At 50.2% G+C, this 25,923-nt stretch overlaps 1 protein-coding gene across 5 annotated transcripts; it reads right to left on the bottom strand.

Moving 5' to 3' along the window:
• Nucleotides 1–205: 205 nt before the first annotated feature.
• Nucleotides 206–23,794, bottom strand: ZP4 (zona pellucida glycoprotein 4). 5 transcript variants are annotated; one of them, XM_075913255.1, is made up of 12 exons: nucleotides 23,565–23,794; nucleotides 6,338–6,459; nucleotides 6,148–6,250; nucleotides 4,048–4,203; nucleotides 3,424–3,611; nucleotides 3,164–3,261; nucleotides 2,669–2,799; nucleotides 2,054–2,240; nucleotides 1,816–1,966; nucleotides 1,124–1,202; nucleotides 700–813; nucleotides 206–368 (listed from the first exon to the last, which is right to left on the bottom strand). In XM_075913255.1, exons 1-12 carry the CDS (start codon nucleotides 23,761–23,763, stop codon nucleotides 244–246), a joined length of 1,653 nt encoding a protein of 550 aa, XP_075769370.1. In that variant the 5' UTR covers nucleotides 23,764–23,794; the 3' UTR covers nucleotides 206–243. The 5 variants fall into 5 exon arrangements, with proteins under 5 accessions (XP_075769370.1, XP_075769371.1, XP_075769372.1 ...); XM_075913256.1 differs by having other exon boundaries at nucleotides 206–365; nucleotides 23,565–23,793; XM_075913257.1 differs by lacking the exon at nucleotides 23,565–23,794 and adding an exon at nucleotides 6,844–7,043.
• Between the last annotated feature and the right edge of the window lie 2,129 nt (nucleotides 23,795–25,923).

Genomic DNA, 25,923 nt, shown 5'->3' with positions numbered 1-25,923 from the left:
CAAACCGAGCCCCATAGCTCTGCCACCGCCCTGTACCAACAGAGACATTCTAAATCAAATATTAGCATAGAAATGCAATAGCCCAAAAAAGGTTATTGGATGAAAGGTTCCCTAAACTAGCTGCCTACACTTCCCACCAACTCAAGTTTGGTGTCAGCACCTTAGGAGACTGAAGGGAGGGTCAGTGAAGAGCCAGAGACCTAGGGCTAGGAATGCTTTTTTATTATTCTTGACACTAGATTCTCAAGCCAAGTTTCTCCTCAATCTCCAACATGCAGCAGTCAGGAGTGACAGGCATACAGCCCCCAGCAGTGCTCCACTGGCCCAGACTAGAGTCCAGGATGCTCTAGTGTTCAGAGACAAGCCTGCTAGAAGAGAGAAACCTGTTATACATTCTCCCAGCCTACTGTGCTTAAGGGAGGGGTAATGAATCATGTAACCCAACAAGCTCCTGCACCCAGTATCTCATGGCTCAGGACAGGCTCCCATGCCTGGTGCTGGGAGAAGCATTACCTCAACGTAAGGCAGAGACAATAGTGGAGAGTCAATTTGTCGTTGCTCACTGAGCATGTTCAGAGGCAGCTAGTGTGATGAATTGACTGTCATACCACAAGACAGCACCTCTTATGGAAGAATTATGGATTGTAATTTGCCAGCAGGCTTTGCAGACCTGACCTATACCATGACTCCAGCTCTTACCCAGTCCATCCATGGCAGCTTCTCTCTTTGGCCTGTCCTGGAGCAGGATCACAGGCCCCCTGCTGGTGATTGAGAGGCCATCCAGAGGGTGCTCCTCAGAGCTCCTTCTGCCCCCTGGAAGGCAAGCAAAAACATTAGCTGCAAGGTTAAGGTGAGAAACCTGCCACAAACCCCTCAGAGTTTGGATTCCCTCCTGAAGCAGCAAAGTTACCTACTCCTCATGCCATGGCTAGGACAGCCTACTGCTCAGAATCTTTCTACAGGGAAACCCAGTTCTCATTTCCCCTGTCAGAGGCAGTGGATGACAGGAGCAAGTCTATGCAAGAATGCCTGAGATACTCTAGTTTATAGAACCCCATGCTGACTGCCAAGACTCTGCAGGGTAGGATACAGGTAAGGAAAGAAGAAAGGCTGGAATACGCACGAGATGCAGCAGTGCAGGTGGAGGTGCAGGATTCTAGCAGGGAGGGCTGGCATACTGAGGCACTGCAGTGCAGATACACCTAAGGAAGAGGAGGTGGTTAGGAGCCTACTGCTCTTGTTATTCAGCAGAGGCTGTGGGGCACTATACGCAGTCAATGGGAGGGTGAAACCCACATTAGGAGTTAAGATAACAGCGGGATAGACAAGTAGTATCAACTCCTCAGGGCACTTGAGCCAAAACAGGTTAAGACTAAGCTGGAAGGTTTGGTGTTGATAGGAAAATATTGAACTGGTGCAGGACTATGGAAATGCATTGCCTCGTTGGAGTTGGAGTTCAGCTACTGGATGCCCCACACGCTATAGACTCGGATCAGCTCCTTGCTTGTACAAGATCTCACCTCTGACTCCATGAGTCAGTGCAACATGGAACACTACTCTGAGTCCCATATGATCTCCAAACAGATACAGCCTTGTGCTTCTGAGTGGTTCTCCCCAACTCCCAGCTGAAAGCCCGTCCTTGTGGGAAAGGGTTCCCACAAGTCAGAGGGACAAGTCTAACTATGCGCTACTAGGGAAGAACCACTCTTCCATACAGCTTGCTGGGGCAGAGCCCTTGCCCCTCCCTGATGCAGGAGCCAGGAGGGAAGCCCACATGATGCATATGGAAGGACCCTTATGGATGAGGGATCATACTGGGCCTGTAAACATCTGCTGGGAAGCAGAGTCCACGAAGGTGAAGGTGCTGATGATGAAGCGCTGGTAATGAGACGGGAACTGCAACCCTGACGCAGCTCCTACAGGCACTGGCTGGGTTTGGTAGTTGTCTCCTGCATAGGGGCACCCAGGAATGAGCAAAGCAGTATTTAGAGAGTGTCCTGCTCTGGCCAGACCCTGTGACACTCCTCATGTGGTACCCCCAGGCACTCACCCATCCACCAAGAGGGGCCACTGTGGCTGCTGCTGAGGATTGGCGCTGGGAGTAGCCCAGCACTGGTGAAGAACAAGCACCAGGTTTGGGTCAGTTTTCTGCAGGATCCGGACCTCCACGTAGATGGGGTCACGGAGGACCTTCACCACAGGGTAATCTCTGTCTGCATAGTAGGAGCCATAACCCTGGTCTGCAACAAGCCAGAGGGACAGCAGGTCAGTGGCTTCAACTAAGGCTTTTCTAACAGGGATGGCCTGCGTCTACCTAGAAGATGCCTAACTTCCATATGGCAAGTGGAAGCATTTCCCCATTTTTAACCCATATTAGAGTTGCCAACCCTCCAGGAATTCAAGGGCAATCAGAAAGATTGTCAGGTGATGATACTGGGGTGACTCCTTTCTATCAGAACTGACAAGCCTACCCAGAATACATCAATTTTTTTTTTAATAGCAGAACAAACTCCTTTTCAGTAAGAAGACTGCTAATTTAATCCTAAATGCAATAGCATCCTTGGACTGAACCCATGCTAATGATTGTCCTCACTACCCCACAAAGCATTTGCCCTCCTCTCCCATTAAGGTGGAATAAGACCCAGCTACAGGAGGAAGAATTTGCTACCTATGGCAATGCGCAGCTCCAGTGAGAGGGGGCCAGGCTGGGACACAGCAAGGGGTGGTGGCAGCGTGAAGACCTGGATGCTCACAGGGAGGAAGTTGCCACTAGTAGAATAGCTACAGCGGATGTGCAACCTGGTGGGTGAGAAACCACAAAATTGACAGCCAGTCAGGACCAGCCGGTCCGAGGATTTTTAGTCTGGGGGTGTAGATGGACAGTCAGAAAGGAGAGGTCGGGTAAGCTCTCAGGAATCCATCTCCCCTACAAGGAATGGACTGCAAATCAATACACCTAGATCCTGAATTGTTATCTTAAGTGAGCTCCTTGAGCTTCAGTAAGGCCAAATCATGAGGAGACCAGGCTGGAGGAGCAGTCTGTATGTAGTTCCAGGATCTACACTAGAAAAGTTTGCTGAAGGAATCTGCTTCTGACAATCTGAACAGTGCTCACTGGAGAGACAGCTCTGTAGATGCTGAGAAGTCAACCTTGTGAGGTTACCTGAAGGGGCTGTCTCTGGTAATGGTGCCTCTATTCCAGAGTCTCAAATCCTGGTCTGCTACCAGTTCATTTTCATACACACCCTGGTTGCCATCCACCTGCAATGGAAGATCAGCCAGTCACCCTGCAGCTCTGCCCTTATCACAGCAAGTGATATTAGAAACCCAGAGCTTTCTCCCAATAGGAGACTTGAGAGCATAACTAGCTCTGACCCAGAGAGCCCTGCTGTTCCAGTCTAAGCCAGCCTCCCCAACCCTTACCTGGAAAGTAGTGCCACAGGCAGAAAGTGGAAACTGGAACAGGACAAAGGCATCATTCTTTGCCACAGGGACGCAGCCAGCACTGCTTCCACTGGCCAGATGCACTGAGTCCAGGATCAAGGATGGCAGAGTCACATCCCGAGAAACCACAAGAGAGAACTGGCCATCAGGAGTGCATTGTGCTGTCACTGGAAGTGAGCATGTGACCGGTTAAGACAGTGAGTGGAGGGAAGACTCCCACATCTTGGTGGGTGAGGGAGACTATCAGAACAGTGATTCATCAGCCAAAAGGTTGGCCTCTATCTGGGCCAGAATACCAAGCCCCACTGTCCGTCCGTCCGTCCCCCCCCCCCCCCCCCCCCGCACAGAGAGCCCCAAGGAGCTGCTACAACTGAGTCTGCATTGGTTAGGTCCTTTGAGGAGGGACGAAGGTGTGCCTTGTGGGCTACAAGGCTGCATGTGCTCTCATGTAGAGTAATAGTCTAATGTTGGCTGGAAGGTTGGTCTACCATAAGGGAGCACAGCACAAGGTTTACTCTGGTTTTGATGCTCAGTTGGCCAACTCCTCCTCCCCCATGTGGCATTAGTCAGCTGTGTTGACCACTCATGTGCCTAGAAACTCACCTGTGTTGCCATAGTAACAAGGCTTCAGCCTATCAGTAGGATTGTAGCAACAGCCTCTGGCTTCACATTCCCCTTGTGACACAGGCAGAGAGGTGCAGGGCAGTCTGTCCTGGCTCTGGACGGCACCACAGACACTGGGGCTTGGAGCATCGAGGGCTGATAAAGAGTTTATACAGAGATCAGAGTAAGAGGGAAAGACAAAAGAGCTGGGTGGGGCAAGAGGTGAGCCACTGAGTTTTTGCCCTACTGGACCAGGGGCATGGAGAGAAGTATTGCATGGGTCCCAAGGCTCAGCTGAGTTACTGGATTGTAGCATAGTCCAGCACCTCGAGCCAATGTACAGATGTGGTCTACTCATCTCAAAAAGATATACTGGCATTAGGAAAGGTTCAGAGAAGGGCAACTAAAGTGATTAGAGGTTTGGAACGGATCCCATATGAGGAGAGATGAGAGACTAGGACTTTTCAGTTTGGGAAAAGGAGATTAAGAGGGATATGATAGAGGGCTATAAAATCATGAGTGGTGTGGAGAAAGTGAATAAGGAAAAGTTATTTACTTGTTCACATAATACAAGAACTAGGGGCCATCAAATGAAGTTAGTGGACAGCAGGTTTTAAACAAATACAAGAAAGTGCTTCATACAGTGCAGTCAAACCTGAGGAACTCTTTTCCTGAGGAAGTTGTGAAGGCTAGGATTATGGCAGCCTTTAAAAGAGAACTAGATGAATTCATGGAGGTTAAGTCCATTAATGGCTATTAGTAGGGCTCGACTATTGTGGCAAAAGCCACTCTCCAGCCCTGCACAGCGCATGTGCACCACTGAAAACAGGGCACCCGGCTGAAAACTACTCACCACAGGTGAGTAGATTCAATACTTTGTCAAGCCCTGGCTATTAGCCAGGGTGGGTAAGGAATGGTGTCCCTAGCCTCTGTTTGTCAGAGGGTGGAGCTGGATGGCAGGAGAGAGATCACTTGATCATTACCTGTTCGGTTCACTCCCTCTGGGACACCTGGCATTGGCCAGTCAGCAGACAGGATACCAGGCTGGATGGACCTTTGGTCTGACCCAGTATGGCCATTCTTATGTTAGAAGCAGCAGCCACCTCCTTTCTTCCTTCCCTCCTAGAGTCAAATCCTGACCTAACCCTGAAATAGATTTTTCCTTTGTGGTCTTGGACAAGTATTTAATCCCCACCTGTGACTGGGAGATGCTACTTCCAACTGCTTACTTCACAGTGAAGGAGGAGGAGGATTAACATTACAAAAGCACTTCAGACTAGTGGAAATGCAGAGGTCAGGGCAAGTATTGTAAGGGTAGATAGCTTGAGCAGAGAATGAGCCCGAGATGAGTCCCATTCTCAGATATGCCTGTTGAATTCATGCATGTTCTTTATAAGTGGGACACCTTGAGAAATTGAGAGGTGGGAAAGGAGAGATTCTGTAGGCTCCACTACAGCCTAGAACTGTGACTGGTGTTCAAGAGCTGCAAGTAGTTCCCAGTGTCCCACAGTTCTTTGGGGGCATGTATTAAAAACACTGATTTTTAGCTACCCAGTAAGAGTATCCTGATGTTCTTAAAGAAAGTATGCAAAGAACTAATATTTGGTCATTCTTTGAGTAATTATGTGGAGCTTAAATTCAGCCAGTGCTGTCTGGGACAGAGCTCTGCCTAGTATTTTCAACCCCCTGGAGTTCATATTCTGTGCATATGGGACAGAGCAGCTCCAGGAAATACTACGAATTTGAAGTAGGCAGGTAAAACAATATATTTGCATTCCTTCGGCTCTTCTGGGCAATGAAGATGGCTAATTTAACTTCTCCTCCTCCGAGGTCCAGGTATGACTAGCCTAGAATCACTTGCAGTCCCCAAATGGAGTCTCCAGTTCCTAATAGAATACAAATACAATTAACTCCAAGCTCTGAAGAGTGCAGCTAGAGGCAAAGGAGGAGGAGCAAGAACTATGTGAGTTGACACACTTGCCACAAGGAGCTGAGAAGTAAAGTGTCTGAGCCTCCATACAAGAGGAACAGCCATCTTTAGATGAAGAAGTTACTCATCTGTACTCAAATAGCTAGGAGTGATCATATAAAAACCCTTACCTGGCCAAACAGCAGGGCACCGGAGAACTTTCTCTTCATGTAGGGCCCTGTGCCCATCTGCATCTGTCCCTTCAATCCTAACTGCCATCAGGTAACTGCCATTCTGAGGAAGAAAAAATATATATACACAAGTCAGGACTGTTGGAGCAGCCTTAGCAGAACCCCATGCAGGCACCACCAGGTCACTCACCCATTCATATACGTAACGGCCATCATAGGAGGCATCAACTGTCCTGGATCCATCCAGAGTCTGAGACACCCAAACCCCACAGGTGGGATCATTCTGCAGAGTGTGTGGCCTCCCAAGAGGATCTAGAGGGAGGCCAGAACAAGGAAGTTAGTAGCCAGGACAGTAAAAGGTGGGTGAAGGAGACATTTAGCTGCCAATTCATAGCTCTGCAGCCCCCTCCCCTCTAGCTTTCTAGAGGAGAGCAGACTAGCCAAAACCTTAGTGCCTACAAAGAGTCTAACATAGAGGAGTCCCATACAGGCACCTAACCCTCAGACAAAACACCAGTCACAGTACTACTCTTCTAAGCAGTTACTCAGTTGTGCTAAGGATGAGTTTGCCATTAGACAAAGCTTTGACAAATAACAAAAGAAAAGCTAAAAGCAGGGGGGAGGGAAAGAGAAAGAAAAATCACTACTGTTCCTTCCCAATGCAGCCAATATTCCTCCAACATTACCCTCACTTACCCCAAGCAGTCAGTTCAAGAGACATCTTGTCAGGAGGCAGAGCAAACTGCAGGCTTTTCTGCCCACAGACCAAAAAGCCAGGATCCTCTAAAAACCCATCCCACCTTCCTAAAGCCAGGGAACAACACAACACCCAGCAGAGTACAGCCCCCAAAGGGCACCCAGCCTGCCCTGCACCAGCCATGCTCATTTCCTAACAACAAGCCATAAAGCACTTACTCTTGGCCTGGCACCCTTGTAGCCCAGAGACAGCTCTGATTGGGCAGAGCCCAGGTGAAAATTCCTGCAGTGACCAGGTGAAACTAGCTTCAGCCTCCTCCTGAGTCCTATTAACACATTCCCAGAGCTAGCAGCTGGAAATGCTCAGGCTCATCACAATCCTTTCTCCTGTGGGTGCACCCTAGGAGGAGGGTGAGATAGGGCTGACTGGCCCCTCTCAGGGGAAAGCAGGAGAGGAACCTGTGGCCATGTCCCTTTACCTAGGGCTACGTCTACACTGGTATGATTTTGCGCAAATACTTTTAATACAAGAGTTTTTGCATTCGAGTATTTGCGCAAGAGAGCGTCTCTATTGGTCTGGGACTCATCGTTAAGGATGATGCGCTTTTGCTCAAAAGTGCATCTACATTGGCGGGATGCTTTTGCGCAAAAGCAGAAGCTCGGAACCATTTTGAAGAGGGCAAAAGGGCACCAGCCCTTTCTAGGGGTGGGGGCTGGAGCTCCTTTGAGACACGTGCTTAAAGGGATCTCCCTGGACAGCCGTTTCTTTCCTGCTGCTGTGGGCTTTAGGACCTCTTGCAGGGACTGACAGCTGTAGCAGTTCTAGTTGTGGTTGCCCTCTGCCTTATTGGACACCACTGTCTTGTGCCTTTAGCTGATTTTTTTTTTTTATCTTAGCTTGTTTCTTGTGCTATGGAGCCAGGGGTGGCCTTGTGCCTGCTCTGGCCCCTTCCGGCCATTTTGGAGTGGCTGCAGCTGCTGCTCCAGGCTGCTGCACTCCTTCTCCAGGACCTCGAGGCGCAGGTCGCTCTGGACTCCCTCACCAGGGAGGCTGTGGCACCCCTGTGCCATCCCCATCCCACCGTGGAGAGGTCCTTGTGGAGACTGGACACCAGTACCGACTGGTGGGGACTGGTTGGTCCTGGGGCAATGGGACGACAGCAATGGCTCCGGAACTTTCGCATGTGAAAGCGGATGTTCCTGGAGCTGTGTGCCTGGCTCGCCCCTGCGCTCCAGAGAAGCACCACCCGGCTGCGGGCACCCATCCCCGTCGAGAAGAGGGTCACCATCGCACTATGGAAGCTGGACACCCCGGACAGCTACCGATCAGTGGCACACCAGTTCGGGGTGGGCAGATCCACTGTCGGTGCCGTCGTCATGCAGGTAAGTCCCAGGGGGAGTGGGAGGAAGGGTACTGCACTCCATGCCCAGGGGCAGGCAAGACTCCAGGCTGGGTCACCCAGGGGTTTGGGCCGTCCCTCCCTTGCACAGGCCTGCTGGTGGGGGGGAGGAGAGCTCGTGGGGCAAGAGGGCCCTGGTGTGTGTGTGTGTGTGTGTGTGTGGACAGAGGGCATCACGGGGGGGGGGGCCCAAGGGAGCACGCACTTACCCTGCCTTACATGATGTGTTCCCCTGTGTTTCTCTGCACCCTTCTGCAGGTCGTCCGTGCCATCAATGACGTCCTGCTCCGGAGAGTCATCCGCCTGTGCGACGTGGAGGCTACGGTGGCTGGCTTCGCTGCCCTCGGGTTCCCAACTGCGGGGGAGACCTGGATGCAACCCACATCCCCGTCCGTGCCCCAGAGCATCGAGCGGCCCATTTCATAAACAGAAAGGGGTACTTCTCCATTGTACTCCAGGCCCTCGTGGACCACCATGGCCGCTTCCCGGACATTTATGCAGGCTGGTCCGGCAGGGCACATGATGCCCGCATTCTAAGAAATTCTGGCCTGTGTGAGAGGCTGGAGGCAGGCACTTACTTCCCCCAGCGGGGATTTACTGTTGGGGAAGTGACCATGCTCACGTGTAATGTGGGGGACGCAGCCTACCCCCTGCTGTCCTGGCTAATGCAGCCCTACACGGGGTGACCGGACTACAACTGGGCCCAGTTCAACGACCGTCTCAACCAGGCCTGCAACCAAGTGGAGTGCACCTTCGGGTGTCTGAAAGCCAGGTTCCGTTGTTTGCTCACCCATCTGGAGATGGGTGAGCAGAATGTACCCAAGGTAGTGGCCACGTGCTGTGTGCTCCACAATCTTGTGGAGCAGAGGGGGGAGACCTTTCTCCCGACATGGATGGCAGGCGAGGGCCAGGCCTTCGAACAGCCCCGCACAGCTGCCATCTGCCAGGTGCACCACGATGGGGTGGGCATCTGGGAGGTCCTGACAGAGATGTTCTCCCAGGCCCCATGGTAGGGTTGCCTCGGTCTCCCATCCCAAACTCTACCCTTCCCTCCTCCCAATAAACAACCAACACAGGTTTTTTTGGAACACAATGTTTGAACTTTTTATTTACAATGGGGAGGGGGTAAATGTAGGGTGGGAGGCTCTTAACTGGGAGCGGAGAGCTACTGCTGGGAGAGGTGGCCCCTACGACTGCTTGTGTGGGGGCGGACTTGCACATGGGGGTCAGGCCACGGGGAGGTGGGCAGGAGGGGCAGGGGCAGGAGGGGGCATTGTGGGAGCAGGAGGGGGAGCAGGAGGAGGCACGGGCATTGCCATGGGAGGGATGACGGGTGCATGGGGCAATAACGAATGGCATGGCCAATGTGCGCGGTGAGGGTGGAAATGGCATCTGCCATGCTCATGCACTGGGTGTGGAAGGTGCCCAGGCCTGGTGGCGCCACTGCAGGTCCACCTCCACCCAGCGCGTGATGGCTGTCTCCATCCGTTCGGCCTGCACGTGGTGCCGAAGGAGCTGGTCCCACTGCCGGACCTGCCCACTTGGTGCTTGGGCGGCTGGGGTTGCTGCCACTGCCGCTGCCGCAGGGCTGGAGAGTCCCTTGCTCCTGCTTGGTCCCGCTGCAGGGAAGAGAAGAAAGGATGGGTCAGTCAGGCAGCCCAGCCATTGTCCCCACATCCCATGCCTTCCACCCCTGAGCCCAGGTGACACCACATTAATGTGGCTTGGGCCCACTCGGTTACCCACCTCCCACCGTGTGCTTCCTCCATCTCACTGGGTCTGGTGATGGGGAGGTGCCTGCAGGTGTCCACCAGCACCGAGAGTCCGTGGGGTGGTGGTGTCTGGACCAGGATGGTGTGGAGCTGTTGGTAGTGGAGGCAGGTGTCGGCTCCTGCCCCCTGGCCCTCACATAGCCCAGGTGCAGCTCTTTGACCTTAGCCCGGATCTGTTCCAGGGTCATGCAGCGGAAAATGTCCGCGTTGCGCCGACGGGACCATAGGTCATGGAGGGCCTTTTCCTTGGCCCCGAGGTCCAGGAGGGCATCGAGCTCCCCTGCGGACCAGGAAGGGGCACAGCGCTTTGTGCGCCTTGGTGCCTCCTGTGCTGGGGGTGTGGGTTGTTTCCCCCCCCCCCCCCCCCCGGAGCGGCCATCCTCGGTGGTCTGGTGGCCGTTGCAGGGAGCAGAGCCGCGTGGCAGAGCTCTGGGCAGATGTGGCAAAGCTGCTTCTGCCTCATGGCCTCTGCAGGCTGCGTCTGCCTTTAAGGGGGCTCAGGTTACCAGGAAGTCTGGAGCTGCCTGCAGGTATGGAGCATCCAAGCGGCCACAAGGACTTTTTTCCGTTTAGACTGCTTTTGCGCAAAATGTCTTAGCTGCCTGTCTACTCTGGCCTCTTGCGCAGACGGCTTCTTCCTGAGCGGGAGCGTCAGAGTATTTGCACAAGCAGCACTGATTTCTTACATTAGAACGTCAGTGCTCTTGTGCAAGAACTCGCAGCCAGTGTAGACAGGCAGGAAGTTTTTGCAAAAAGCAACTGCTTTTGCGCAAAATCTTGCCAATGTAGACACAGCCTAGGAGTCTAATATTTCCTGTTAGAACCCAGGGAGGCTGGGAACTGGTTTCCTTCTGCTCCAGACTGAGCTGCTGAGCTGCGCCTTGCTGTGGAATCAGTCCCCCACCCCTCCTCTGTGACTGGAGCATCCCACATTGCTAGACTCTCTGCCAGGCCAGCACTGGATTTCATTGCTCAGGGCTGTTACAAGCATCAAGTTCCCTACCAGCAGGATGTCTCCTCTGGATGGATACAATTAGCCACGGCTTGGGTCACACAGCGGGCTAGCAGCTGCTGGAACATGATCCAGTTATCTGCATTGTGTATGTGCAGTTGAATAGTGAGGGGGAAGAGTCTGATGTGCCATTGCCCTAGTTACTAAATCACAAGAGAAGCCTCTTACAGCCACCAGGACACATGTTTGCATGACAGTGGAAAATGTGGCCCAGAGAACCCAGTGCCAGCCAGTGAGAACTAGTTTAACTGCTCATTTTCCTATCTCATGGATCATAGAACTGGAAGGGACCTCGAGACGTCATCAAGTCCAGTCCCCTGCTCTCACGGCAGAACCAAGCATGGTCTATATCATCTGACAGGTGTCTGTCTAACCTGCTCTTAAATATCTCCAGTGATGGAGATTCCACAATCTCCCTAAGCAATTTATTCCAGTGTTTAACCACCCTAACAGGCAAGAAGTTTTCCCTAATATGCAACCTAAACCTGTCTTGCTGCAATATAAGCCATTCGCTTCTTGTCCTATTCTCATAAGGCCAAGGAGAAATTCTCCCTTCTCCTTATAACACCCTTTTAACTCACTGGTCAATAATATCATGATGAGATGTGTATAGCAAGATGTATCTAAGTTATGAATGATATTGGTGGCACATGTTCAAACCCAGGTAGTCCTGATTAGCAGAACACGTCAATCACATTTTAAACAAAGATGTATGCATTTAACTCACTTAACATAGAAGTAGTATAAACGATCCTTAGAAAAGCAAGAGGGAGATAAGGCAAATCTGCATTTTAGCAAATGATAGCATGAAGCCTCTTTCATTCACTATGAGGCTTCCTGACTGATTTTGGGGTGGGGGGAGGGCAGCAATACTCAGGATAGTGCATTTCAAAAGGTGAATAAAAGATAGAAGAAAGGGGCAAAACATTTCAGCTATGTCTAGACTGTCCCCTCTTGCACAAAAAATATGCAAATGATGTGAAGTGTGGAAAAAAGAGGAACGGCTCTTGCGCAAGAGGGGGTTTAGCACAAAAATGGAGCCTCATTTGCATAATTAATGAGGTGGTGGTATTCCAGGCTTTGCCTCATTTGCATATTTTTTTGCACAACAAAAACATATGCATAGACATAGCCCCTAAGTCTTTCCCCGTCTATTTCTCCTTTCCACTTAAGACAACAAAACAAACAGCCATTGGATTTTGGGAGCAGTTCATGACCTATTGCTGGAAGCAGTTGGTAAGAATTTTACCTTGAATTCAGTCTAGGTTGTTATGTTTTAATACCACAATGTATTTTACCTTTATTTTAGCACTGTTAAGCTATTAAAAAATTATTCATATAATTAAAAAAATTAATCACAGTTGATTACACTGTTAAACAATAGAATGCCACTTATTTAAATGTATTTGGATTTTTCTATATTTAAAATATAGACATTTCAATTACAGTATACACTGTATCTAGACTGCATCCCTTTTCTGTAAAAGGGATGCAAATTAGACACATCACAATTGCAAATGAAGCGGGGATTTAAATCCCCCCTGCTTCATTTGCATAAACATGGCTGCTGCTTTTTTCCGGCTCAGGGCTTTGCCGGAAAAAAGAGCCAGTATAGACGGGGATCTTTCAGAAAATAAAGCCTTTTCCGAAAGATCCCTTATTCCTCTTAAAAAAAGGAATAAGGGATCTTTCAGAAAAGGCTTTATTTTCCGAAAGATCCCCATCTAGACTGGCGCTTTTTTCCGGCAAAGCTCCGAGCCAGAAAAAAAGGCAGCCATGTTTATGCAAATGAAGCAGGGGGATTTAAATCCCCACTTCATTTGCAATTGTGATGTGTCTAATTTGCATTCCTTTTATGGAAAAGGGATGCAGTCTAGACACAGCCTAACAGTATACACTATTCACTTTATATTTATTTTTATTACCAATATTACCTACAAGATCTTTATCAGGCTCTCTTAAAACTTAAATTCCCACCTGGGGAAGCAAAGAAATAAATTGACAGAGCTAGTGAAGTGCCAAGGATTATGCTTCTTCAAGACAAGCCATGACAAACTGGACAGTCTCTATGGGTATGTCTACACTACAAAGTTATTTCGAACTAACAGACGTTAGTTCGAATTAACTTTGATAGGCGCTACACTAGCGCTCTGCTAGTTCGAACTTAATTCGAACTAGCGGAGCGTTTAGTTTGAACTAGGTAAACCTCATTGTACGAGGACTAAGCCTAGTTCGAACTTACTAGTTCGAATTAAGGGGTGTGTAGCCCCTTAATTCGAACTAGTGGGAGGCTAGCCCTTCCCAGCTTTCCCTGGTGGCCACTCTGGCCAACACCAGGGAAACTCGTATGCCCCCCTCCCGGCCCCGGAGCCCTTAAAGGGGCACGGGCTGGCTACGATGCCCATGCCAGGTGCAAGCCTGCCAGCACCCAGCCAGCAGACCCTGCACCTGGCACGGCTTGAGCCAGCCACCTGATGCCCCCCAGCCCACCCCCTCTTCCCGGAACCAGGCTGGCGGCTCCCAGGAGCTTGCCCAGGACCGCAAGAGGCGGGCACCCGCCTGGTCCAGTGCAGACATCATGGACCTCGTTCACGACCTCTGCACTAGGCACAGGAAAGCAGCCATCTAGGGCAGGAGAGCTGCCAGCCTGGCCACCCAGGAGCAGGTTTGCATGAAAATCAAGGTGGTCCACTGAGACCCCCGACCTTGAGCCCTGAGCTTAGAATGGCCGTACTGTGTCAGACCAAAGGTCCATCTAGCCCAGTAGCCTGTCTGCTGACAGCGGCCAACACTAGGGACCCTGGAGGGGATGGACCAAAGACAGTGACCAAGCCATTTGTCTCGTGCCATCCCTCTCCAGCCTTCCACAACTTCAGGCAGGGACACCACTCCTATCCCCTTGGCTAATACCACTCCATGGACCCAACCTCCATGAATTGATCTCACTTCTCTTTAAACTCTGTTATAGTTCTAGCCTTCACAGCCTCCTGCAGCAAGGAGTTCCACAGGTTGACTATTTGCTTTGTGAAGAACTTTCTGTTATTAGTTTGAAGCCTGCTACCCATTCCTTTCCTCTGGTGTCCTCTAGTCCTTCTATTATGGGAACTAATGAAGAACTTTTCTGTATGCACCCTCTCCACACCACTCATGATTTTATAGACCTCTATCATATCCCCCCTCCATCTCCTCTTTTCTAAGCTGAAAAGTCCCAGTCTCTTTAGCCTCTCTTCATATGGGACCTGTACCAAACCCCTCATCATTGTAGTTGCCCTCCCCTCTCCCACCCTCTCTCTTCCCCTCTCCCACCTCCTTTTCCCAGTCTCCACCAGTTTTGTTCAATAAAGAGAGATTCTATTTTTGACCACACGTGTCCTTTATTTTGTACATCAGGAAGGGGGGCTATGCAGGGGTAAGTGGAAGGAGGTGAGGGAGGAATAGGGTATGAGCCCCCGATGGGGAGGACTGGGCTGGCTCTGCGGGCTTCTGGGGGTGGAAGCTCTCCTGCAGCCCCCCAATTGCCCCCTCTCCCCAGATGGCAGCCTGCAGTAAATGCAGCCAGTTTGATGGTCGAGTGCTGTGATGTGCCCAGTGTGGGCACTCAGGGCACTCCAAGCCAGGACTGCTTTGCAAGCGGGGCACCCCTGAAAACTGTCTGTCCGGGGTGGGGGTTGGGTCCCTTTAAGCACAGCCCTCAGCTAGCCTGAGACAGCAGCTCCACGCTCTAAGTCCTCATCTGATGCCCTGCCGGCACTGCTTCCGGCCATCCTTAACCCCGGTTCAGGGTCCACGCTGTATGGACATGCTAGTTCAAATTAGCAAAACGCTAATTTGAACTAGTTTTGTAGTCTGGATGCGTTAGTTCGAATTAGCTTAGTTCGAATTAACTAATTCTTTTGAGAGGGGGATGCAAATGAAGACATTTGAATTGCAAATGAAGCCAGGATTTAACATATCCCATGCTTCATTTACATATTCACATTATGGTGCTATTTCAAAATTATTTCAAAATAGCACTGACACTGTAAAGACACAGGTATTTTGAGAGAAAACCTTTCTCTTGGAATAACCCTTATTCCTCATACAGTGATGTTTACCAGTTACTTTGAGAGAAAGGTTCTCTCTCGAAATAACTATCTCCATCCCCTCTGGAACTGCCCCCCAGCATAACGGGGCCCCTCCCAAAAATCTAATAGCTCTGGTCCTCCAGAAAAGTTAATCCAGGGGAGGGGAAAAGCCCTGAACTGAAATGCCTTCCCACAAGTTGTACAAGTGATGTGACTGTCTTTTTTCCCCCTGCTTATCAGTCCAGGGCCCTGTCTGTGTGGTTTTTGTTTCTCACTTGCATGTAGCCCGACTGATTTTTCTGTGGGGCAGTAGTCCCTACCCCAGAAAAGGTTTTCAACCTCTGCTTTAGAGGGGCAATGGAGCTAAGATAGGTGGAGTGTCCAAGAGAGGGCTGGGCAGTGCAAAACACACTCTTGGAGCCAAATCCAGGCCCGAGTATCACCCTAGATTTCACCGCGTATCACCACCCTGCAGGTAGTAACCCAAGCTGCTGGAAGCCCATATGTAGCTGATGTTTGCCAACAAGCTGCTGCTGTCAGTCACTGGACTAGTGTCTGGGCATAGCTGCAGCCCTCAGGCTGTATCTACATTGGCGTGATCTTGTGCAAAAGCAGCCACTTTTGCGCAAAGACTTGCTGCCTGTCTACACTGGGGGAAAAAAAGGGAGGGGGGGGGGAAGAGAAGAGAAATGAGTTGGACCAGTAGTGGAGGAAAGAGAGACCATGTGTGAGAAGTAGGGTGGGATGGCCACAAATTCTGCAAGCAGAAACTTGATGGGAGTAGAGCTGGTTAGAGGGAGGTAAATGTAGTCTCCTAAATGCAGACGAGTACAAAGGAATTCTCCCTCCCTATATACTCTTGCCCTTCCTCTGATTTCATGAGTATACCTTGAAAGCACTGGTATGATATCCTATCCCCCCCATGCAGAACCAATGCTACTGAACTAGTTAGCAAGTGCCAGAATTAAAATTGTCCAATTCAGTATAATAGGTTACATATGCTTTCCTCTCAATCCTGTCACCACAATCAACTGTGGTCCAGATAGAAAGGGATTAGTTTGTACTACCTGCCATTTATCATTGATGTCCTCAGGCCAGAGGAACACTTGTCTGCTAGTGGAGTATTTGTTCTCCTCACTCCTGCTTTCCTTGGACTTGTGTCAGCTGAGGAATGAGCTTGATTCAGCAGGATTTTTAATAAGACAGGTCGGAGTGACCTGTTCGAGTCCTTTTACAAGAAGGGCCTGGGAGTGAGCAAGAGCAGAGGGGGCTTACCTAGTGCACTGGGGTTCTGTGGAGAAGAGAGATGGTTTATGCACTAAGAGCCGCAACTCCTGCAGAAAATTACAATGCCGCTACTAGTAGGATCGTGCGTGACTTTTCAAATTTATATGCCCCAGTGATCAGATCCCAACTTGTCACGTTGCTGAACAATTACAGCTATCACCAACCTATTTGAGAAGGTCATGTAGCAATTGCTTTCCTTGTAGAGGGCGTTCATTGCTTCTTTGTGCTATTTCACCACCCACCTCAAGGCATATTAAGTTCTTGCTGATAGAGGAGTATGTCAAGGCCCAGCTTTTGCCAAGCACAAACTTCTATCAGCGGGACCTGACAGTTCGTGTTCAAAGCTAAACTGAGCAGCATTAGTTGATGACTGTAGCCTGTGCTGCTGGGACCCCAGTACTGGAAAAATAGTCTATGACTGGAAGTTTCATTAACCAAACCACCTACCCTTCCCAGCAACTTCTCAAGTTTGGCATCTGCACCTCAAAACTAGAGGGGCAATGAAGAGACAGACCGATGCTCTGGAATGATTTTATTATTATTTTTCAGACACACTGGATTCAAACACCAAATTTCTCCTCAATCTCCAACATGCAGCTGCCAGGAGTGACAGGAACATTGTCCCCAGAACTGCTCCACTGGCCCAGACTAGAGTCCAGGATGTGCTAGTGTTCAGAGACAAGCCTGCCAGAAAAGAAATACTGTTACTATACATGCGCCCAGCCTGCTCAGCTCAGGGAGAGGAGTAGATATCATGTGGTCAAACAGCCTCCCACACCTAGTATCTTGCTGCTCAAGACAGACTCCCATGCCTCTAGCACCTAGGCATCACCTCCATATGATGCAGACAATAGTAGTGAGTCAGTTTGAACAGTGAGCCAGGACATGTTCAGAGGCCACTAATGTGAATTGACCTTTGTAATACTGGACAGCACCTCCCTTACGGAGCAATTATGGATTCAAGGGCAAGGTCAGGCTTTGCAGACCTGACCTATACCATGACTCCAGCTCTTACCCAGTCCATCCACGGCACCTTCTCTCTTTGGTCTGTCCTGGAGCAGGATCACAGGCCCCCTGCTGGTGATTGAGAGGCCATCCAGAGGGTGCTCCTGAAAGCTCCTTCTGCTCCCTGTACAGCAAGAAAAAGGTTAGCTGCAAGGCTTGGTGGTGGTAGTGGGGGGTTCCCCACCACACAGCTTGCTGGGTCAGCAGGAAATCCAAAGCTTCCTAGAGCTTGAGTCATGGCTAGGACAGTCCACTGCTCCAGCCTTGAGTGCCACATCCTTTCTATAGGGAAGCCCAATTCTCGCTTCCCTGTAAGAGGTAGTGGATGACGGGAGCTTCTCTATGCATGACTGAAGTTATCCCCTGTGATACAGAGTCCCCAGTAGTATGCAGAAGGAAGAGCTTTGAGACAGGAGCAGGTCAAGTAGGAACTAGGAGTGTCCTCTAAGACCAGGTTTCAAGTAGGGGTTCTCAAACCCCATCAGGACCCCAAAGACAATCACAGCTATTTATTCATGTCACCAGGGCTAGCTTGTGACTTGCTAGGGCCCTGAGTTGATGTCTCAGGGCTTCAGTTTTGACCCTGCCCATGGGCAGTGGGAGTTGGTCAGGCTCAGTGCCACCCTCACTTCCCCCACAATCAAGTTGTATAGAATTTTGTCAGGAGGGCCATGGTGTAATTCAGTTTGAAGCACCCCTGCACTCCCTAGTTTAGAGAAATCCTCATGATGTTTGCCAGGCACATGAATCACACCCTACAGAGAGAAACAGAAAGGCCAGAATACTCACGGGCTACAGCAGGGCAGGTGGTGGTGCAGGATGCAGGCAGGGAAGGCTGGCACACTGAGGCACTACAGTGCAGGTACACCTAGGGAGAGGCGAGTGGTTAGGAGATTACTGCTCTTGCTAGTCAGCAGGGGGACAGGGGACAGTCCCCAAAGGCTCTTAACAGGTTGAAGCAGCTTTTGCATCTTTGTCAGCATGTCCAGCAGATACAGGTGTGATGTCTGCCCAAGTTAACAGAACCCCTTTTCACAACCCAATGCTTTGTGATGCTCAGTGCATAGGAAGGCCCTTCAAGCAATGTAGCAACACCCTGAGGTGCTGGAGTTATTCATCCCCAAAACATGCTCAAACAGCAGAGTTTGAAGATTCTCTGCTTGCATGGATAACTTCCACTGAATGGGTTTGCATTCAAGGGTGAATGAAGCCCACGTTGGGAGTTGTAAAACAGAACAGTAGACTAGACGGCTGTGTCTACACTGCACCCTTTTTCCGGAAAAGGAATGCAGATTAGACCAGTCGGAATTGCAAATCCATGGGGGATTTAAATATCCCCAAGCTGGAAAAAAGCGGCAGCCATGTAAATGCAAATGCCACGGGGGGGGGGGGGGGGGGGGGGATTTGCAATTCTGACTGGTCTAATCTGAATCCCTTTTCCGGAAAAGGGGTGCAGTGTAGACACAGCCAACAAGTAATGTCCTAAGTCCCACCTTCCCCTCAGGACATTTGAGGCAATCCAGTTTACTCTTGGCCTGTAGTATTTGTTGTACTCCATTCTCCTGTGAGTACATTATGCTATGGAAATGCATGGCCTCACTGGAGTTGTAGTTCAGCTACTGGATGCCTCCCACCCTTTAGATCAGCTCCTTGCTTGTACATGAGCTCTGACCCCATGGCTTGGAGCAACATGGAACACTAATTCTGAGTCCTACATGATCTCCAAGCAGAGATACAGCCCTGTGCGTGAGTGGTTCTCCCAACTTCCAGCTGAAAGCTGGTCTTTGTGGGAAAGGGTTCCCACAAGTCAGAGGGACAAGTCTAACTATCCACTACTAGGGAAGAACCACTCCCCCATACAGCTTGCTGGGGCGTCAGAGCCCTCGCCCCTCCCTGATGCAGGAGCCAGGAGGGAAGCCCACATGATGCATATGGAAGGACCCTTATGGATAAGGGATCATACTGGGCCTGTAAACATCTGCTGGGAAGCAGAGTCCACGAAGGTGAAGGTGCTGATGATGAAGCGCTGGTAATGAGACGGGAACTGCAACCCTGACGCAGCTCCTACAGGCACCGGCTGGGTTTGGTAGTTGTCTCCTGCATAGGGGCACCTAGGAATGAGCAAAGCAGTATTTAGAGAGTGTCCTGCTCTGGCCAGACCCTGTGACACTCCTCATGTGGTACCCCCAGGTACTCACCCATCCACCAAGAGGGGCCACTGTGGCTGCTGCTGAGGATTGGCGCTGGGAGTGGCCCAGCACTGGTGAAGAACAAGCACCAGGTTTGGGTCAGTTTTCTGAAGGATCCGGACCTCCACGTAGATGGGGTCACGGAGGACCTTCACCACAGGGTAATCTCTGTCTGTGTAGTAGGAGCCATAACCCTGCTCTGCAACAAGCCAGAGGGACAGCAGGTCAGCGGCTTCAACTAAGGCTTTTCTAACAGGAATAGCCTGCGTCTACCTAGAAAATGCCTAACTTTCATATGGCAAGTGGAAGCATATCCCTATTTTTAATTATAACCCATATTAGAGTTGCCAACCCTCCAGGAATTCAAGGGCAATCAAAAAGATTGTCAGGTGCTGATATTGGGGTGACACCTTCTTGCTAACTGACAAGCCTACCCAGAATATATTTGCTCTGCTACTGTATTAAAAATTTTTTCCAATAGGCAACTCCTTGTCAGCAAGAAGAGTGCTAGTTTGATTCTAACTGCAGTAGCGTTCTTGGACTGAACCCATGCCAATGATAGTCCTGACTTCCCACACAGCATTTTAAAAAATTCCTGTCAGGGTGGTTAAACACTGGAGTAAGTTTCCCAGGGAGGTTGTGGAATCTATCTCTGGAGATATTTAAGAGTGTTAGATAAATGTCAGGGATGGTCTAGACAGTATTTGGTCCTGCCATGAGGGCAGAGGACTGGCCTCAATGACCGAGGTCCCTTCAAGTCTGAATACTCTGAGTCTATGATTTGCCCTTCTCTCCCATTAAGGAGAAATGAGACCCAGACACAGGAGGAAGAGTTTGCTACCTGTGGCAATGCGCAGCTCCAGTGAGAGGGGGCCAGGCTGGGACACAGCAAGGGGTGGTGGTAGCGTGAAGACCTGGATGCTCACAGGGAGGAAGTTGCCACTAGTAGAATAGCTACAGCGGACGTGCAATCTGGGGGGTGAGAAACCATGAAGTTAACAGCTGTCAGGACCAGCCGGACCCTGGGGACTTTTATTTGGGGAGGAGGGGCGGGATGGGGCTGGTTGGTCCTGACTGGCTGTCATGCCTCTGGATAATTTGGAGGGAGAGGCTTTAAGTCTGCTCTTTCAGCCTCAGGGAAGGCCAGGTCATCATGTGACCTAGGAGAATCGAGACTGAGAGGCAGGGACTGTGCAGTTTCAGTATTTACACTGCAAACATTTGCTGAATGAATCTGTTCCTGGGCTTCTGACAACGATGATCTGAACAGGGCTAATTGGAGAGACCACTCTGTAGATGCTGACGGGTGAATTTCATGAGGTTACCTAAAGATGCTGTCCCGCGTTATGGATCCTCGACTCCAGGTTCTCACATCCTGGTCTGCTACCAGTTCGTTTTCATATATACCCTGGCTCCCATCCATCTGCAATGGAAGATCAGCCAGTCACCCTGCAGCTCTGCTGCTTTCATAGCAAGTTGGATATTAGGAAACCTGAGATTTCTACCCACCATCAACAGTCATTGGGATGGACATAGGCATCATAAGGGACTTGAGATCATAACTAGCTCTGACCCAGAGAGTCTTGCTGTTCCAGTCTAAGCCAGCCTCCCCAACCCTTACCTGGAAAGTGGTGCCACAGGCAGAAAGTGGAAACTGGAACAGGACAAAGGCATCATTCTTTGCCACAGGGACGCAGCCAGCACTGCTTCCACTGGCCAGATGCACCGAGTCCAGGATCAGGGATGGTAGAGTCACATCCCGAGAAATCACAATAGAGAACTGGCCATCGGGAGTGCATTGTGCTGTCACTGGAAGTGAACATGTGACAGTTTAAGACAGAGTGGGGACAAAGACTCCTACATTGGAGGAGTGTGGGGGGAGGGGGACACCTGCAACTGACTGTTATTGCAGCTTCCACAGGGACAATGACATGCCTTCTGGCCTACAAAGCTGTTTGTTCATGGCAGCACTAGAAGCACAGTCTAATGATGGATGAGGTTAGTTGACTACCAGGAGTAATGAGTAGCCAGCACAACAAGGTCTACTACAAGCCCTACTCTGGTTTAGATGCTCAGTTGGCCAACCCCTCTTCCTCCTCCCCCATGTGGCATTAGTCAGCTGTGTTGACCACTCATGTGCCTAGAAACTCACCTGTGTTGCCATAGTAACAAGGCTTCAGCCTATCAGTAGGATTGTAGCAACAGCCTCTTGCTTCACACTCCCCTTGTGACACAGGCGGAGAGGTGCAGGGCAGTCTGTCCTGGCTCTGGACAGCACCACAGACACTGGGGCTTGGAGCATCGAGGGCTGAGAGACCATAAGAAATTTATGCAGAGATCAGAGTAAGAGGGAAAGACAAAAGAGCTGGGTGGGGCAAGAGGTGAGCCACTGAGTTTGTGCCCTATTGGACCAGGGGCATGAGGGAAGTATTGTATGGGTCCCAAGGCTCAGCTGAGTTACTGGGAATTGGCCTGCTCCAGCATCTGAAGCATCAGGCTAGGAGACAGCAGCCACTTCCTCTTTTCTCCCTCCTCTCACCAAACCCTAAGCTAATCCTGGGGTAACCCACACACCTACTGTGGTTCACCAACCAATGCAGTGGCATATAGACCACAGCAACAGTTAAGACCAAGAGACCTCTACAGAATGGGCTGGGAACCAGCTGGCTCTTAGCTCCAAGGGTCAGAGCTCCTATATTAAGCTCCAGAGATCCCAGGTTCAAATCTGCCCCGGCAGTTACACTGGCATGGCTTTTTCTATTAGCCTCTATCAGTGACTGGGAAAAACTGCTTCAAAATCCCTCCCCTTGTCCCTGTGAGGTAAGCATCAAGCTTAAGAAGCACTTCAGACTAGTGAAAGGGCAGTGGTGTAGGCAAGTATTAGAAAGGCAGATGCATTCAGCTCAGAGCCTGGACCTGCAACTCATGCCCCTCAATCTGCATAGTCCCAAGCTCAAAGATACCTGCTGAATTCATGCATGTTCTTTCTAAATTGACACCTTGATAAATTGAAAGGTGGGAAAGGAAACAGGTTTGGTAGGCTCCACTACAACTTGCAACAGTGATACTCTGCTGGTTATTTAAAATTAGCTTCAAAGCAGCCTGATGGAACACAGACAATTAACTCCAGGCTCTGAAGTGTGTAGCCACCCAGGGGCACTCTTGCCAAAAAGGATGAAGAACAACTCTAGGAGTCCAGAGAGCGTCTCCTACCCCTCCCACCATGATTTCTACAAGGAGGAGAGAAGGAAAATACATGAGCCTTCCCCGTGCAGGTCTCCCTTAGCATAAGGGGAGGAGAACATCCATGTTTAGCTAAAGCAATTGCTCATCTGTAGTGCCACAGTCAGAGGTTTTCACATGAAAACAAACATACTAAACCCTTACCTGGCCAGTCTGCAGGGCACCTGAGAACTTTCTCTCCATGGAGGGCCCTGTGCCCACCTGCATCTGTCCCTTCAATCCTAACTGCCATCAGGTAGCTACCATTCTGAGGAAGAAAAAACACAAGTCAGGACTGTTGGTTCAGCCTTAGTAGAACCCCATGCAGGCACCACCAGGTCACTCACCCATTCATACACATAACAGCCATCATAGGAGGCATCTACTTTCCTGGAACCATCCAGAGTTTGAGACACCCAAACCCCACAGGAGGGATCATTCTGCAGAGTGTGTGGCCTCCCAAGGGTATCTAGAGAAAGACAAGAAAAAGTAGGTTGTAACAAGTTCAGTAGAAGATGGGCAATGAGGCTGTTAACTGCTAGTTTATAGCTCTGCAGCCTCCTCCCTTCTAGCTTTCTGTAGGGGATAAGCATGAACACTTGACTCATGTAAGCAGTTACTTAGTTACACTAGGGTTGAGTTTGCCGTTCAACAGGCCTTTGTTAACAGGACAAAAAAGCCAAAGGCAAAAATTCACTTCTGCTCCTTTCCAGTGCAACCACACACTGATACAGGAAAACATTCTGGCTCAAAACATTACCCTCACCTACCCCAAGCAGTCAGTTCAAGAGACATCTTGCCACCCTTGTCAGGAGGCAGAGCAAACTGCAGGCTTTTCTGCCCACAGACCAAGAAGACAGGATCCTCTAAAAACCCATCCCACCTTCCTAAAGCCAGGGAACAACACAACACCCAGCAGAGTACAGCCCCCAAAGGGCACCCAGCCTGCCCTGCACCAGCCATGCTCATTTCCTAACAGCAAGCCATAAAGCACTTACTCTTGGCCTGGCACCCTTGTAGCCCAGAGGCAGCTCTGATTGGGCAGAGCCCAGATGAAAATTCTTGCAGTGACCAGGTGAAACTAGCTTTGGCCTCCCCCTGAGTCCTATTAACACCTTCCCGGAGCCAGCAGCTGGGAATGCTCAGGCTCATCACAATCCTTTCTCCTGCAGGTGCAACCTGGGTGGTGGTGGATGAGATAGGGCTGATTGGCCCCTCTCAGGAGAAAGCAGGAGAGGAACCTGTGGCCATGTCCCTCTACCTAGGGCTACGTCTACACTGGCATGATCTTGCACAAGAACTCTTTTGCTGAAGAGTTCTTGTGCAAAAACTCTTCCAGAAAGAGAGTGTAGATGCTCTCTTGCGCAAGAAAGCTCTGATGGCCAGTTTAACCATCGGGGTTTCTTGCACGAGAAAGTCATGTTGCCTGTCTACACTGACCTCTTGCGGAAGAACACTTGCACAAGAGGGCTTATTCCTGAGCGGGAGCATCCTAGTTCTTGTGCAAGAAGCCCTGATTTTATACAGTAGAACGTCAGTTTACTTGCGCAAGAACTCACGGCCAGTGTAGACAGGCAGCAAGTTTTTGCGCAAGAGCGGCCGCTTTGGTGCAAGATCGCACCAGTAAAGACACAGCCCTAGGAGTCTAATATTTCCAGTTAGAACCTAAGGAGGCTGGGAACTGGTTTCCTCCTGCTCCAGACTGAACAGTCCCCTACCCCTCCTCTGTGACTGGAGCATCCCACATTGCTAGGCTCTCTGCCAGGCCAGCGCTGGACTTCATTGCTCAGGGCTGTTACAAGCATCAAGTTCCCTACCAGCAGGATGTCTCCTCTGGATGGATACAATTAGCCATGGCTTGGGTCACACAGAGCTAGCGGCTGCTGGAACATGATCCAGTTACCTGCATTGTGTATGTGCAGCTGAATAGTGAGGGGGAAGAGTCTGATCTGCCATTGCCCTAGTTACTAAATCACAAGAGAAGCCTCTTACAGCCACCAGGGTATATGGCTACATGACAGTGGAGAATGTGGGCCAGAGAATCCAGTTCCAGCCAGTGAGAACTAGCTTAGCTGCTCCTTACCATATCTCATGGTTCTTGTCTCCCTCTCACTCCCAAAAGCCCATCTGCACTGAGTCAGGCTGATCGCTCCTCCTTCCTCCTTGCTGCCTGAGTGTTGGCAGGAGAACACTGAGGCTATGTCTTCACTGGCGGCTTCTTGTGCTAGAACTCTTGCGCAAGAACACATCCACACTGCCATGTGCGAGCTGTGCTTTTGCGCAAGAGCGACCATGGCAGTGTGGACGCTCTCTTGCGCAAGCAAGCTCTGATGACCATTTTAGCCATAGGGCTTTCTTGTGCAAGAAACCCCTGCCCTGCGTCCAAACTGCCCTCTTGCGCAAGAGCTCTTGCGCAAGAGAGCTTACACCTGTTAGAAAAGAGCATAGCTCTGGTGCAAGAAGTCCTCTCCTACCATACTTTACTGTAAATGTTCTTGCACAAGAGTGATGGGTAGTGTGGACGCTCTGCAGAAGAATGGCAATTCTTGTGCAATAACCCACCAGTGTAGACATAGCCCGAGGACGCAGGACAAATAGTGTCCCAGCTTTCAGTTTCTGTCTGCAATTGCCATAACTGTGTCTGCCCTTCACTACCTGAAGGCACCACTGTAGGGAAAGCGCTCTTCAGTCCTTCTGCTCTGAGCTGGAGCATGCTCCATGTACAGTAGATGGAATTTTCAGAGACTTGAGCTCCCTTTCAAACAAATCTCTTGTGAGCATGTATGATGGAATTCACCCCTCTAGTCATACCCATTGTACTGCTGTAGAAATCTTTGTGCAAAATATGCCTGCTGAGGTATCATTTGAAAACTAATGAATGTGGGTAATACAGAAGTGAAAACATACACTTCTCCCTAGACACAAATTCGATTTTTTTTAACAAGTGTCAGCAGCATGGAAGCATGTCCTCTGGAATGGTGGCTGAAGGATGAAGGACCATAGAAATGTTGACCATATCTGTTATGTAAATACCTTTTAATGCTGGCTAAAAAAGTCCCATGTGAACATCTGTTCTCCTTTCTGGTGGCATTGCAAATAAAAAGTGGTCCACATAACCTCCCACAAACA

Source organism: Pelodiscus sinensis, chromosome 1 (genome assembly GCF_049634645.1).
Source record: "Pelodiscus sinensis isolate JC-2024 chromosome 1, ASM4963464v1, whole genome shotgun sequence".
In the NCBI taxonomy this organism is placed as follows: Eukaryota; Metazoa; Chordata; order Testudines; family Trionychidae; genus Pelodiscus; species Pelodiscus sinensis.
This window is presented reverse-complemented; position numbering and strand designations above follow the sequence as displayed.

Coding starts and splice junctions, on each gene's coding strand:
- ZP4 (XM_075913254.1), bottom strand. CDS start 23,763: ATGAGCATGGCTGGTGCAGGGCAGGCTGGGTGCCCTTTGGGGGCTGTA. Junction 19,495..19,581: donor TGGCCCCTCTTGGTGGATGG/GTGAGTACCTGG, acceptor GCTCATTCCTAG/GTGCCCCTATGCAGGAGACA. Junction 17,063..17,393: donor AGGTGCCGTGGATGGACTGG/GTAAGAGCTGGA, acceptor CTTTTCTGGCAG/GCTTGTCTCTGAACACTAGC.